This window comes from Castor canadensis, chromosome 1 (assembly GCF_047511655.1).
Source record: "Castor canadensis chromosome 1, mCasCan1.hap1v2, whole genome shotgun sequence".
Taxonomy (NCBI): domain Eukaryota; kingdom Metazoa; phylum Chordata; class Mammalia; order Rodentia; family Castoridae; genus Castor; species Castor canadensis.
Window position 1 is genome coordinate 21,012,594 of NC_133386.1, and position 15,818 is coordinate 21,028,411.

The 15,818-nt window shown below is 43.6% G+C and overlaps 1 protein-coding gene across 6 annotated transcripts in view; it reads right to left on the reverse strand.

The window, feature by feature from the left end:
• Positions 1 to 5,684: 5,684 nt before the first annotated feature.
• The window catches only part of Stx11 (syntaxin 11), a 42,921-nt gene continuing 32,787 nt past the window's right edge, over positions 5,685 to 15,818 (reverse strand). For 5 of the 6 annotated variants that reach the window (XM_074072764.1, XM_074072755.1, XM_074072788.1 and 2 more), the window contains one exon: positions 5,685 to 8,378. In XM_074072764.1, the coding sequence (XP_073928865.1) occupies positions 7,510 to 8,378 (869 nt within the window). In that variant the 3' untranslated portion in view covers positions 5,685 to 7,509. The remainder of the gene's footprint in view (positions 8,379 to 15,818) is intronic. The other variant, XM_074072770.1, reaches the window with a different exon arrangement.

Here is a 15,818-nt window from a genome sequence, read left to right on the forward strand (position 1 = left end):
ATGGTTCACTTTTCAATATATTCAAGTTTTAAGCTGTATTTTTAATTTCAAATTCTAGTTTTTCTCAACTTCTGGTATAAAAAACTTTTCTTTCTTCCTTAGGAATATTGGTTTTACCTTGTGTTTTTGGCTAGTAAAAAAGCTGACCTTGGGAAGTGGCAGTGAATTAAGTCCACATCTTCTGTTCCATTGGCTCCACATCAAGGAGAGAGGCAATTAAATGACAGGCAGGGTCTTCCTGCAGCAGCTCAGGATGGGGCTTAGGCTGAATCAGTATGATAATCATGTACAGGATGAACTCAGAAAAGGTCAAGCAAGGGCACTCCCAGATTACATATCATATCTATGATGGTTGACCATCACCCACATGTGGCCACTTCTGAAAGTATAAAAGGGAGTTATTAAAAATCATGCTCAGACAATAGATCCTCAAGAAGCTGGTCCCAGGCAACTTACAAAAGAATAAGAAATATATCTGCAAATTAGGGCCAAAATTAATTAACATCAGCTGTGTACAAAAAATATTTATTGAATAAACAACCACTAAGATGAGAGATTATATAACTTTAAGTTAAATCAAAACACTAATGTGTGGCCTCTAGTTGGGTCAGTTAGGCAAATCCAGACAGGAAATTAAGTTGCCTTTACAGCTGAAGTACCTGGTATGCATTTTAGATTACATTAAGCATACAATAGCATACAGATATTAATCTTGTTTTGGTATTATGTAATTTCATTTAGTTGTTGACAGAGAGGATGGAAATGAAGGTGAGTCTAGTCTTTTGCTCTGTAACACTGGCAAAATAATGATTCCATTAACTGAGGGAGGTCCCAAGAAGGAAGGGCAGAGCACAGTGTTTGAGGAATCCGTGGGCCATTCCAGAAGAGAAATCAACCAGTTAGTTATATGTAGGATATGAAGGATTCCCCCCCACCACCACAAAGTGCTCATATGTTAAAGGCTTGGTCCCTAATGTAGCATGTTCAGAGGTGGGGCTTTGGGGAAGTGACTGGATCAGGAAGTAGGTCACTGGGTGAGGTGCCCTTGGGAGGTATTTCTTGTAGCTGGCCCCTTCTCTCTAGTTTTCTCTCTGCTTTCTGGCTGTCATGAGGAGAGCAGCCTCCTCCACTATACACTACTACTGCCATGATGTTCTGCCTGACCTTAGGCCCAAAGCAAGGGAACCAGCGGACCTTGGACTGAAAGCCCCGAAACCAGGAACCAAAGTTAATGTTTCCTCTTTTACTTTACTTATTCTCAGGTATTTGTCACAGTGAAGGGAAATAGGCTAACACAGTAGCATATACAATCTGGATGGACCCCAGGCCATCCAAGCTTTAGCCTCAATCTGCAGCTATGGATTAATGAGGAATGGCTCCAGCAAAAGGCACAGCGGTCACACAGTACAGGAAGAGGGCAGCCCCAGGGTGATGCCCAGGTAGTGTCTTCACTCTGTGATGTGCTTCAACAAGATCCAGCTTGGGCCACTGTGGTCAGTCTTCCTTCCACTGGGACTTGGAAATTATTTCCATAAGGTAGCAAAGCCTTAGGATGGAAGAGATTGCTTAAAAAAAGGAAAGCGAATCCTTGCCTTTTCACATGTCCATGGGTGGGCTAACTCATTTGGGCCAATTCCCTGAAAAAATAAGTGAGGTAATGGTGTTTTCATGCAACCAAACACTGGGGAGCAACAAATGTCCTTTCCCCTTTTTCTGATTGCCTTAAGCCATCCAGTGACTTGGGGCTATGTAATGTGCAGGTACCACTAAGGACAGGGCAAATACTGTCAACCAAGCCCACCCAGAGGGCTGGCGAAGTAGCTCGGGTGCTAGAGTGCCTGCCTAGCAAGCATGAGGACCCAAATTCAAACTCCAGTCCCACAAAAAAAAAAAGAGAGAGAGAGAGTCCAAGCTCTCAGGGTCCAAGGGTCACTGACACTTTATGGACCTTTTTTTTGATGGGACTAAGGTTTGAACTCAGGACTTTATGCTTGCAAAGCAGACCCTCTACTGCTTGAGCCACACCTCCAGTCCATTTTGCTCTGGTTATTTTGGAGATGAGGTTTCATGAACTATTGGCCTGGGCTGGCCTCAAACCTCAATCCTCCTGAACTCAGCCTCCCCAAGTAGCTAGGACTACAAGCCTAAGCCACTGGTGTTCACCTTCCTTCTTTCCTTCCTTCTTCCTTTATTTCCTTCTTTTCCCTCCCTCCCTCCCTCCTTTCCTTCCCTTTTTCCCTTTCTTCTTTCCTTTAATTTTATAACTCCCATTCATTCACACCACTGCATTATTCCTTCCAAAAATACTTACTGTAAGCCTTTCTGTCTCACTTTTTTTTTGTGGTACTGGAGCTTGAACTCAGGGCCTACACTTTGAGCCATTCCTCCAGTCTCCCCCACCACCCATTTTTTTTTTGGCAATGGCTTTTTTCGAGATAGGGTCTCATAGAACTATGTGCTGAGGCTGGCTTTGAACCTCCATCCTCCCAATCTCTGCTCCTGAGTAGCTAAGATTACAGGTATGAGCCACTGGCATCCAGCTCACCTTTCTGTCTCTTGTCCAGGTAGAAAGACTTCTCTTTACCCCTTCTAAGTTCTTCAGTGCAGTTGGCCAGCCTGGTTTTCATGCAGTACTGAAATCCATGTCCATACAACAAAGACATTTTTTCTTATAAGGCTGTGGTTTCCTTTTGGAAATGAGACCTTGGTGCTAAATCACCTCAAATATCTATAATGGCCAATGCAGAGACATAATGCCAGCTGCTCCCCTCCTGATGGGGAAGCAGTGGCCATATTAGAACAGGCAATTTCTTCCATTTCCCAGACACTGTATTTTCCCCTGAGTGCAAGTCCTAACAGCTTGCCACTGGGTAACATTTCCTGTTTGACAGGTTTGTTCATCCATCAGATTACAAAGTGTGGGTGAAGACTATAGGAGAGACCATGTCACCTTATCTACGCCCTTTTAAGGGTGCATTAGATCAGGGCAAGGCAAAAGAATGAACTAGCCAAACATTCCTGCCAGCAAGAGGAATTCCTGTCTGTGTCACATGAAGCTAAATAGCTTCTTTTATCTCAGGATGACATTCCTTGTATTTGCTCTCTAGCCCCTAAGATTCTTTGCTTGATTTAGGGGAAACCCTCATGTTGAAGGACTTGCAGCAAGGGCTGCTGGGGGCGGCGGGTCTGCCAGGCCAGAGAAAGAGCCTGGGGGCCTGGCAGCCCAGCTGAGCAGGCAGCTCTGAGCAGGGCACGTTAGAGTCCTCTATGGCTTCTTGATCTTAAACTCCTACAGGCAGGGGAGGACCACATCTATTTTTCTGCAAAATGTACAGGCAGATAGGTGTTTGACACCCATTAAGCTCTGTGAATCCTAAGGAGTCTATATGTGTGTATTGGATGGGGTGGGGGAGGTGGTACCCTGAGAACGAATGCCCAGGAATGGACTGTGGCACCTCGGGCCCTTTGCATATACAGTGACTTGGGTGACTGAGGACATTTTAGATGAGCTAGGGTGCATTTAGGGTTGTGTGGCTGTAGAAAATGGAGAACATTTTAGGATTGAAGTCCAAAACACAATCTTCTATGATTGTAGGATTGAAGTCCAAAACACAATCTTCTATGATTGAGAGCAAATAGTTAGGTATTTTGCATAAATTACCCTACTAGATGTCACATTACAGTCAACACATTTTGCCCGGTGTGTGTGTATGTGTGTGTGTGTTTGTGTTTGCTAGGGAATGAACCCAAGGCCTTGACAATATATAACAAATGAGCTACACCCTCAGGCCCCAAAATCTTTGTCCATTTTTTTTGTTTTTAGATTTCTGGAAAAAAAAAAGAAAAAGAAGAAGAAGAGGAAGAGGAAGAGGAGGAGGAAGAAGAAGAAGAAGGAGGAGGAGGAGGAGGAGGAGGAGGAGGAGGAGGAGGAGGAGAAGAAGAAGAAGAAGAAGAAGAAGAAGAAGAAGAAGAAGAAGAAGAAGAAGAAGAAGAAGAAGAAGAAGGAGAAGAAGAGGAAGAAGAAAAGGAGATCTCTACCAGATAAAACAACTTTACAACTGTCTTTGCCTCCAGCCTGAGTCTGGACATTAACTGTGATGTTTCTCCCAGGCTCTGACTCACAGCCTCCAGTCCCTGCCTCTCTTGCCCGCTGTGTGCTGGCTTAAGTGCCTTAGTCTGCTCTCCCACCTGACCTGTGCTATGATTTGAGTATGTCTGCCTCACCAAAAGTTATGTTGAGTGTTGAGGCCTGGTCAGCACTGCCGCAGTGTGAGAAGAGGGGTCTAGCAGGAGGGTTGAGGCGTGGGGGCAGAGCCCTCATGAAAAAACTGACGCCTTCCTTGTAGAAGCTTAGTTCTGTTCTTTGGAGACTAGTTAGTTATCACAAGACTGGATTTTATAATATCCAGCCCACTCTGTCCCCTCTCCTTGCACACGATCGCTTCCCTTCCACCTCTTCACCACGCAAGGCCCTCACTGACGCTGGGCAGATGCAGTTGCCGGATCCCGGACTTCAGCTTCCAGAACGGTGAGCTAAATAAACCTCATTCTTTTATAAGTTACCCAGACTCAGGTACACTGTTATAGCAACAGAAAATGGACTAAGACAGTCTGCCTCTCCCCAAGTAGCTTTATCTCCAATTCCCTGTCTCTTCCCCTCACAAAGTGCCACTCTTGTTCCCAGGACACTACTCCCACGGCTGGCCCATCTCCCCAGCTCAGGTCCTCCAAGAGTGGGCATAGTAGACTTTGTGCTCTATTTTGTAAAATAAGCGCCTTCACAAAGGTATCCATAAAGTCACTCAGAAAAAAATTCTGAACATCTCTATTTCCGCACCAAGAACACAGACATGTGAACACATACTACATAATCGATGCCTTGCAGAGTGCTAAGTCCAAAACCAAGATGCTAGTTGTGGTGCTCGGTAATCAAAAAGCAGGGTAGTGAAGGGAGCAGAGTAGCCTGGTGAAGACAGGGCCACAAGAAGACACCTGGCAGAACTGCGGGCGCGGTGCTGGGCTCTGACATTCACGCACCTCTGCTGAGGCCGCGCCTCCCACCGCCTCTCAGCCAACCACAGAGCAGCTCGGGGAGGCAGCGGGTCCCTGGGATGTCCTGCTGGGCTCAAGGACGTCTCCCCTGTGGTGCTAGTGGCTTCTGCTTTACCCTCCCCGTCTCTCCTTCCCTGGAGAAGAGGGGCTGTATAGGAGTTGGACGGCACTTTCAGCCCAATCGGGCGCCCCATTATCCCTGTCTGGCATTTCCCTTGCAGCTTGAACCCCTTCTCCAAAGTCCCTGACTCCGCGGAAGTGGTCCCGGAGGCCATCAGCCTGCCAGAAGGACCAGCGCTGAGCAAGAAGAGAGAGGGCCGTGACAAGTGGCAGGTTGAGGACCTTGCATGACCTCTCTAAGGAGCTGGGGTTTTGTCCCAACAGCAGCAGAGTGCCTGGCAGAGGATGGCGCTCTTAACCACAGTGCTTGAGTCATGCCTCCAGCCCTTTTTGCTCTGTTTATTTTTGGACATAGGGTTTCTTTTTTGTCCAGACTGGCCAGGACTGGGATCCTCCTATTTTTAGGTTTCTCCACTGTAGCCGGGATGACAGGCCTATACCACTGTACCTGTCTATTGGTTGAGATGGAGCTACTGGTTGAGATGGCAGTTTTGTGAGCTTTTTGCCTGGGCTTGCTTAGAACCACAATTTTCCCAATCTTACCTTCCCAAGTAGCTAGGATTTATAGGCATGAGCCAACAGAGCCTGGCTTAGATTTTCTTGACCACAAGCAAGTCAGGTACTCAGCCCCAGAGTTCACATACTCCTCCTTCTACTCTTTTTAAAATTCCACCTGCTGAGCTGAATGTGGTGGTACATGCCTGTAATCTCAGCTACTTTGAAAGTAGAGTTTGAGGACTGAGTTTGAGGCCAATCTGGGCAAAAGTTGGTGAGACCCTGTCTCAAAAACAGAATACAAACAAAAAGTTGGGGGTGTGACTCAAGTGGTAGAGCACTTGCCTAGAACAAGGCCCTGGGTTCAATTCCAGTACCGGAAAAAATAAAGATAAAAATGTCCCACCTTCTGAAGGACCTGAGAAATGAAAATGCTGATTAAATCATCCGTGTATTAAATAATATGTAGAAAGAGTTGAGTTGACAGACAGGAAGTATGGTACATGTGGTTTAAGGCATTACAAATTTGCAAATGAAACCAAATTGCTAAAACATGCTGATTTCACTAAACTAACTTGAAAGAGAAAAAAAGCAAGACACTGGTATGAACTCTTCGAGTTTGCTATTTCCCCCCTCTGCTCTGAGTTCCACCCAAATATTTGGCCAAATATTTACTGAAAAAGTAAACTGATGATGATTTAAATGGCCAAAATACAACTATATAAGAGGGATGTTTATTAAGCTTATTTGAAAAACAAGGCTACTTGATTTTAAATAACTCCATTTTAATGTATGAAAGGAGTGGTCCACAGTAAAACAGAAGTACTGTTTCCAAAAACGTCATTTTCTCATCTCTGGTTCTCTTTGTGTTTTTAGCCTTCAACACCTGTGTTGTTCAAAATAAAGTTTTGACCCAAAGTGGGTTATGGAGCTGCAGATTGGAATAAGCTAAACTCAAAACAAGCAAAACAACACCAATAGCCTGAACGTGTTTTTCTTGTTATTTATGTGCTATACTTACAAAAACCCTGTTGGTCATTATGTACACGTTAGTGAAAATTAGTATTTTACATTTACATATATAGTTGCACATGGAATCAAGTAAAAAATGGTAAAAATTTAAATAAATGTTATCTGTGAAAAATACATGATGTGTGACTAATACAGATTTCAATTTGAGTGCTTGTTCAATATTCAGTGCTTAAAAACATTTGGAAAAATTATCCCAAAATGTATGCAGGCGGAAGATATGGTAAAAGTGAAAGACAGGGAAGCAGCAGGTGTTCGGTGTGATTAACAAGCACAGGAAAAGTCCGCCGCGAGGCAGGAATCACACACCATAACTCAGATGAAGAATTAGAAATGAAGGAAGTCCAGTTTTGCCCAAAGTCAAGGTCTCTCGAAATTGAACAGAGCCAAGAAACTTTCAGGATAGGGTGCACGAAGGTAAGCTTTGATGAGTTCATACACAGCATTAGCGAATACAGCACTGACTTCCTTCATTAGGAGAGTGCCTTGGACATTGAGCCTACAAGGTCAGATACACGGTCAGTGCCTTGTTTGACTCTGTCGGGAGGGTAAAAGGACAATGTGTCATCTACTGACATCACACAACTTCAGTAGGAAACTGTCCACACTGAAGAACCACTGGATGGTATCAGTCACTCTTTCAAGAAGGGCTGGGTTCCAATTCATGAACCCCACATTTCTCGTTTCTCTGAGGACCGAGTTCAAGGATCTAGGGGCTCTCAGCCCAGCGCAGACAGCCTGGCCTTGGGCGTGGCTCCTCGTGGACGGGGACGGGGACAGTGACAGGGTAGGGCGGGGGTGGCGTGCTCGCTGCTAGTTGAGGCACGGGCAGCAGAAGCAGCAGATGGCGCGGCAGGGGTTCTTCTTCTTGTACTGCACGGCCTTGCGCACCTGCGCCTTGGCCTGGCCGGTGTAGTCGAGGGTCTTCTGCACGTTGAGCTCGATGACGTCCAGCGTGTCGGCCTGCTGCTCCACCAGCACCGCCATCTGCAGGAAGAGCTCGTGCACGTCGCGGATGCGACTCTCCAGTCGCAGCAGCTCGCGGTGGCGGCTCTCGATCTCGCTGAGCGCCGCGCGCGCGCCCTTCACGTCGGCCAGCAGGTTTTCGGAGAACACGTCCCACTTGCCCTGCTCGAACATGTCCTCGATCTGGTCGCCCGAGACGTCCTTGCCCATGATCTCCAGCTGGCGCTGGATGCGGATCTTGCAGTTGTCGCGCTGCTTCATCTCGGCCTGGTTGTACTCGTGCATGGCGCGCTGGAAGGTGCGCGTGAGCGCGCGGTACTGCGCCTGCGCGATGCGCGCCACCGCCGAGTGCGCGCCGTGCCGGGCCTCGGCCGTCTCGCTCAGCTCCTTCATGGCTTGCAGCTTGCGGTGGATGCCCTCGCCCCGCGTCTTGATGGCCTTGGCGATGGAGTTGGTGTCGCGCTTGATGCTGCTGAGGCGCCGCATGGACGTGAGGAAGCGGGCGTTCTGCTTCCCCAGCCGCTTCACGTCGGCCATCAGAAGCTGGTTTTCAACCTGAATGTCCTGGATGTCCTGGTACAGGGACTCCAAGATGTGATCCGTCTCGAACACGATGTCCTCGTGGGGCGAGTCAAAGTCATCGTCCGCGTCTGGGAACTGCTGGTCATAGTTCCTGGATAACTCCAGAAGTTCTGCTAGCCGGTCCTTCATGTTGCCTGCAAGCAGAGACAGAATTTAAACTCCTGGAGGGTCAAATATTTGCATTCGAAGGGATTGAAGCTTTAAAGACACGTTCTGCTCAGCACTCCTAACTCTTTTTTCACACGTGTAGATGTTAAGTGCACTCAAGGAGCTAAGTGTTCTGTGGCATTTTACTTACAAGAGGTAAGAGGCATGGACAAGGTTGTGTTTCTAGACTATAGACGTCTGCAGGTCAGGATCTCAGGAGCTCAACCAACCACTTGAAACTGCTCTGGGAAACACTCTGTTTTTTTCTGCTTTATGTTTTCCAATCATCACGTCAAAACAGATACAGAAAAAAAAAAAAAGTAGGGGGACAATAGGAGGAAAGCCTTGCAAACAGGACTGTCGAATAAGGACAATTTACACTACAATACTAAGTGATTCCCATTTCGTAGCTACTTAAGCACTGTTGCACACCCCCTCCGGACATAAAGATGACTCCTGGATGAATCATGGCTTCAGATTTTTTCTCTTAAAAATGTGAAAGTAAAATATGCTTGAAGTAAAATAACAACAAAATAAAGATAAATCTAATAAGGCAATAACGCTATAAAAGCTGGAGGTTGAAACAGCAAGGAACAGCACGTGCTTGTAATCCCAGCTACTCTGGAGGCTGAATCCAAGCTCAGCCTGGCAACAGAGCTGAACTCCATCCTAAAAACAAACAGAAACAAACAAATGAAACTTTCTCCTTTCCCCAGTATCTTTCTCTAATGGTAAGCATCAGGAATAAAACTGGTTTTCTTGTTTTTGTTTTGACACTGAGCCTATATAATATAGGCCAAGCTGGCCTTGAACTTGTGATCCTCCTGCCTCACTCTCCCAGGCCAGGGACCAGCTTCAAAATTTGTTTTTCTTCTTTTTTTGGTGATACTGGGGTTTGAACTTGGTGCCTTGCACTCAGGAGCTCTTGAGCCTTGCCCCCCAACTCTTGTTTTTCTTTACTGGGGTTTGAACTCAAGACCTACACCTTGAGCCACTCCACCAGCCCTTTTTTTATGATGGGTTTTTTTGAGATAGGTTCTCATGAACTATTTGCCAGGGCTGGCTTCAAACTATATCCTCCTGAGTAGCTAGGACTACAGGCGTGAGCTAAAACCACCCAGCTGCTGGTTTTGGTTTTTGTATTTTTAAAAACTTTTACATGGAAAGTTTTAATGGTAGCAATAATATAACACACTCTTATTTAGCCATATAACAGAAATATTTTCCTGCTTTAAATAATCTTTTGAAACAAATTAGCAAGTCAAACAGAATTTTCATTTTTATAAGTGTGGTTCTGATCATTCCCCCTTAGCAAGGCAAAATAATGTTCTCTATAGTATACATACTTTGTCAGTAAAATGAAAACCTCTCATTTTAAATAGCATGTATATATGCCAAAATAGGGAATATTTTCCCTATGTACATGAGACTTCCTGGCTAGAAAGATTCTTCTATGTAATTTGCAGACAAATGGGAAAGCAGTAGCACTTAGTGGCTACACAATCTAGCGGGGATCTTGATCTTAAATTAAAAGTGTCTTCAGAATTGAGATAATTAATTTTATATAGCACCACCAATGGAATGCTGACAAGCTAAATTTACTCATAAATGGAAAATTATGAACTACTTCTAACACTGGCCTTCCATCCACCACAATCATTATTTATATAAATGAAGCAGACATTTTATTCTATGATGGTGATTTTTAGTACAACATGTTTTCCTACTTAAAATGCCATTTCTGCTAACTGGTATCTAAAATCAATACCAGACCTTCTCAGTGCTGGGGAAGGTGACTCTCCAAGCAGTGTGATTGAGGGACAGAAAACAACCCAGCCTAGACCAAAATCATGGCCACCTCTGGCCTGAGAATGTCTTGATATTCAAATATTTCTTTTCAACGAAGTTCAAAGGCAAAACAATTTTGGAGAAATTACAATATATGGTGGATGATGGTTAGGGTACTCAGTTTGCAGTTTTAATTATTTTAATTTTGGCGGGGAGGAGAAGTTCAAACTCAGGATTTCACGCTTGCCAGGCTCTGCTACTTGAAACTCCAGCCCTTTTTGCTCTGGTTATTTGGAGATAAGAGTCTCACTTTTTGCCCAGGCCAGCTGAAATCCTATTTTATTGGCATTACAGGCTGTGTCCCACCACTCTCAGCTATCGATTGAGATAGGGTCTCAAGAACTTTTTGCCCAGGCTGACCTTGAACTATGATTCTCCCAATCTCATTCTCCCAAGTAGCTAGGATTATAGGCATGAGCAACCAGAGCCCAAATATTTATCATGTCTTTATGCTGAAAACTTTTAAAATCTTGTCTTCTAGGTTTTTGAAATGTAGAGTGTATTTCTTAAAACTAGCAAGAAAATCACTCAACGACAATTCCTATAAGGATTAGCATAAGTGACAGAGGACTTAAGAGTAGCTGATATGTCTTAGTTCTTCTTGTATGCCTGGTTCTTTCTGGCACATTTCACATGATATCAACCATAGTCTTCATACAGACCCTGTGAAGGAGGTACTGTCACTATGAAAGTTGGTAGGAGCGGAGGGAGATCAAGGAACTTACCCAAGGTCGCCAATAAGGGATCAGGAAGGCTCCAGGACAGACACACTTAATCACTATACACAAAAAATCTTTAGCAAATGTACAGAAGTATAATCATAAAAAATAGTGAAATTTTTCTTTCTCCCTTCCCCCAAATTCATTACACTATCATTTCATAAAGTTGCCAAACTGAGTCCTGTTTTGATTCACATGGAGGTCAAGAATTCAAAAGAAAATTCATAAGCAAGTATGATCTGCTTCTGCTTTCTAACTTTCCTTTTAGGCGTGCATGTAATCTGTCCAGAAAACTAGATACAATAAGGAAGGAAGGGAGAGTTGCTTAAAGTTTCTTGTGTTAGGCAATAAAATTTTATGTAAGAGAACACAAAGGAACCAAGAGATGATGCAGCTGAGTGGCTTTCGGTCTTTAGGAGGCAACAGAGTCACCTGGAGAGCTTCAAAGATTGCAGATGCCTGGACCATCTAGTGGGTGATGTATGGTCTCCAAATTTGTGACCCATTCCTTTTGTGGCAGTTCTGGAGTACTCTAACCTCCCAGTTTGGGGGCAGTTTTAAGCAGCAAAGAATTGATAAGGAAGGACAATGGCCTCTTTCCCCACTGGAAAGCTGGTGGCTTTCACAAGCACTGCCTTCTGGTTCTTTGGGATGGATAGAGGCTAGATAAGAAACCAAGGTCAACTGAGAACTCACCCACTAGCTAGTGAATCATGACAATAATCTCTGAAGCCCAAAAGGTAGAGTCACCATGAATGTTAGAGTTTATTCCAACCTCTTTTTTGGGTGGAAAATTACAATTATTGCAGACACTCACCGAAGGGGAGTACAAACAAAACTGAAGACTGAGATTCACTATTATGTGGCACCTTCAAGTCCCTGAATGCATTCTCTAATAGCAGCCACCATGAACAACAGATGGCAATATTCTATTGACTAAATAAATTGGCCAGTGGGTCCTTCTGGGAAGAACCTACTGTAACTTGGCCTTAAAATTGTGACATTATCTATCAGGGCAGGAAGGAAAGATTCAAGAAGCAGGTTTCTACCTACCTCAGAAGATCAATGAGTGGGAATGATGGCTACATCAATGGCCAATACACTGGATGTTACAAGGAACAACCGTGAGAGTTATGGTCCTAACTACCCTCCTCAGGGAATCTTTTATAAACAGTGTATAGTGATATACAAAGGACACAGTTTGTGCCTACTTACTCTAGAGCTACAAGAAAAAAAAATTATTCATACGTTTTTATGAACTGAATTGGTTCCCTTACCACAATCCCTCCCAAATTCATATGTAGAATGAATTTCTAACCTCTGCACCTCAGAATGTGACTGTATTTGGAGCTATTAATGAGGTTAATTAAGTTAAAATGAAGTCTTAAGGGGCAGGCCCTAGCCAATAGAATTGATGGAAATTTCTCAGTAAGAGGAAATTTGCATACACAAACAAAGGGCCATGTGAAGACAGGGAAAAGGTGACCATCTGCCACCAAGGAAAAATGCCTCAGAAAAAACTAACCCTACCAATACCTTGATTTGAATTTACAGCTCCCCAGACTGAGAAATAAGTTTCTGTTGTTTAAGCTAGCCAGGCCAATGTACTTTGTTATGAAAGACCTAGCAAATCCATGCATACGTTGAGCAAATTTTGCCTAAAACCAAGAAATAAAAACTTTCCTGCTTTTCACAGAAATAGGCTACAGTATTACTATAAATAGTAACTTCACTTGGGGATAGGCAGTGCAGAACAGAGCAAGGCACAAATCAAATCGTGAAGTTTATTACAGAGATCAACATGTAGATTACAAGAGGGAAACAAACTAAAAGCATGTAGGGACCATCCTTTCTGTACTATGATAAATAAAAATGTTTTGACTTTATTCTGCTTGAAAGTAAGCTAGAAAGTTTAGCATTACTGTTTCACTAGGAGCAAAGTACACATTTATTTATTTTTGGTGGCACTGGGGTTTGAACTCAAGGCCTCATGCTTGCTAGGCAGGCACTCTACAACCTGAGTCACTTTACCAGCCCTATAGTACACATCTACACACACATGCACAGTTCGAATATGGTATTCAGCTACTAATGAAGCAAAAAAGATCTCGCTCCTAATATGAGTACTCCAAGTGAAGACTTCTGGAGAGTGTCCATATTTTGTGAGGGTCTGGTTTAATTTCATTTTTTTTTTAATTTTTTGGTGTGACTGGGATTTGAACTCAAGTCTTGGCACTTGCAAAGCAGGCACTCTACCACTTGAGCCACACCTCCACTTCATTTTGCTGTGGTTATTTTGGAAATGGAGTCTCACAAACTATTTGCCTGGGCTGGTCCTGTTTTTAGAATAAATTCTAAAGTGTTGTTAAAGAAAAGGATGAAGCCAAGTGTGGTGGCACATGCCTGCAATCCCAGATGCTTAGGAGAAAGAGGCAGGGGAACCAGTTCAAGGCCAGCCAGAGCAAAGTTAACAAGACCCTATCTCAGAAACAAAATTCAAAACCAAAAAGGGATGGGGACATAGCTCAAGTGGTAGAGCACTGGCCAAACAAGTGCAATGCCCTGGGCTCAATCCCCAGTACTGTATTTAAAAAAAAAAAAGAAAAAAAGGAAGAAAGAAAATTTGACTATGAATCATATGGCCCAGAGGCTTGGGCTTATATGGAATCTTTGAGAAAGCACAAGAGAGCCGCTTTCTGTGTGTGGCCTCAGCCTGCGTCCAGTCAGGCAGCTTGAGGAGCTGAACATGGGCTGGACTGCCAGCCCCTCCTACCCTTGATGAGGCCACAACTGCACAGCCAGCCCCATATGGTCTCCCTGTAGACATCTGGTCCAGTTCCTCCTGCCCAACCATGCCACAGACATCTGGTAGGAAACAGGAAATTCCACAGGTACTCTGTCATAGTAGTTTAGTGGTTACTTTCTAGCACACAGTATAGTCAACACACCCTAATTGACAGTGAGTGTCTGTCCCCCAATGGGTTGATTAAGGTCCATAAGTAATAATTTCACTCAATTGAGCAAAACTGTGTATTCTGTCCTGTTTTTTGATTTTAAAAATATGACACTTCCAAGAGGGAAAAATTGCTCTTTGACCTTCTAAACATTGTAAGTTTTTTCTAAATTATTATTGTTTAAATAGAGTTCCAGGCTAGGTGCAGTGGCTCAAGCCTGTAATCCTAGCTCCTTGGGAGGTGGAGATCAGAAGGATTGGAGTTTGAGGCCAGCAGGGCAAAAAGAGTTCAAGAGATCCCCACACCTCAACCAATAAAAACTGGGCATGGTGGTGATTTCCTGTCATGCCAACAAGGCATGAAGTGTAAATAGTAGGATTCAGGTCCAGACCTGCCTGGGCACAAAGACAAGAAGGGCTTAGAGTGTGGCTCAAGAGGTAGAGCACCTACCTGGCAAGCTCTAGCAAGGCCCTGAGCTCAACTCCAGGTACAACCAAAAAAAAAAAAAGAAAAGAGTTTCTAAAAGGTCTTATGTTTTTGTTCTTCTAAAGTTAATTTTAAAAATAAGACATTATATTGGCTTTTAAAGTACATAGGGTTAATTCAAAGCACAATTTAAATGCCTGAAGAATGTTAGTTGAGATGGGTTATAATTATGAAAGTCAAAGCTAAAAATAGTATAAACATGTCTCTTTACTCTAAAGCAGAAAGAAGAGCTCTTCGAAGCAGACAGTCTCCACCATCTGATCCGTCCACTCACTTTGTGCTCCTGACATTTTCTCTTCCAGTTCCCTGTCTCAGAGTTTTCTGCCATATGTGAACAGAAGGCGACAGTCAAATGTGCAGTCAGTAGCCAGGCAGAGTGGTGCTTTCACTTACGGCCATATGCTTTCAGATGCAGACTGTGGAAATACACTGTGCATTGAAGCAGCTGTGCTAAATAGATCACAGATATTCTGCTCTGTAGTCACCATGGTAGGCATTTATACTGTGCCAAACATTGTACTAAACAATGTGAAGAAATTCACTCATTTACCCCTACCATCCCCACATGCAGGTTGTGGAAACTTCGGACCAAGTAGGCTTAAGTAATTTGCCTGAAGTCACATAGTTAATGCAGGTGGGACTGAGATATGAATCCGAAAAGCATGACTTAAGGGCTGGAGGCGTGGCTCAAGTGGTAGAGCACTTCCTTTGTAAGCACTGAAGCCCAGAGTTCAAACCTCAGTCCCATCAAAAAAAAAAAAAAAAAAAAAGCATGACTTAAGAGTCCATCTGTGATCTGAAAAGCTGCACTAGCTTCTTTTTCCTAAGCACCCAACCCCCACAAAGTTTCCAAAATCTTTAATCTTATAGGGAACTTATTCTCTCATTGAGGTTTATATTTGGGACAATTCAGATCCTAACCTGGGTTAACACATGAAAATCTATTCACTATTAGAGTCACTACTTTCTTTCCCACTCTAATTTCTTCATATGGGAATTTCCTCAACACAGCAATATATAAATTGTTAGAGCTATCAATCAAGCAGTACGTAATCACCACATTCCCAAATTCCACAAAATTATTAGAAAGCATGGATACTTGGAGATATGTTTCGAGTCAGTGCATAGATGTGAAAGAAACAACAGCAGTTGAGCTTTCTAGGGGAGACAGTGGAGAGAGGCACAAATGGAGGTCAAAGCTGAAGGCATCTGTTCAAGTTTTTCCACTTTTGTCTGTCTTAGTATTTGCAAACTAAAACAGTTGTATCTTACATCTGATTTGGTTTTGGTACTCGAAGTTGAAGCAAACTTTTGGCTGGAAAAACACAAAAAATATGTGTAGAGGAGAAAATAGCAGGGAATAAATTTTGAGTTCAGATGGAAAACAGATGTGCCTTTTAGCTCATGCATTTATGTTTCA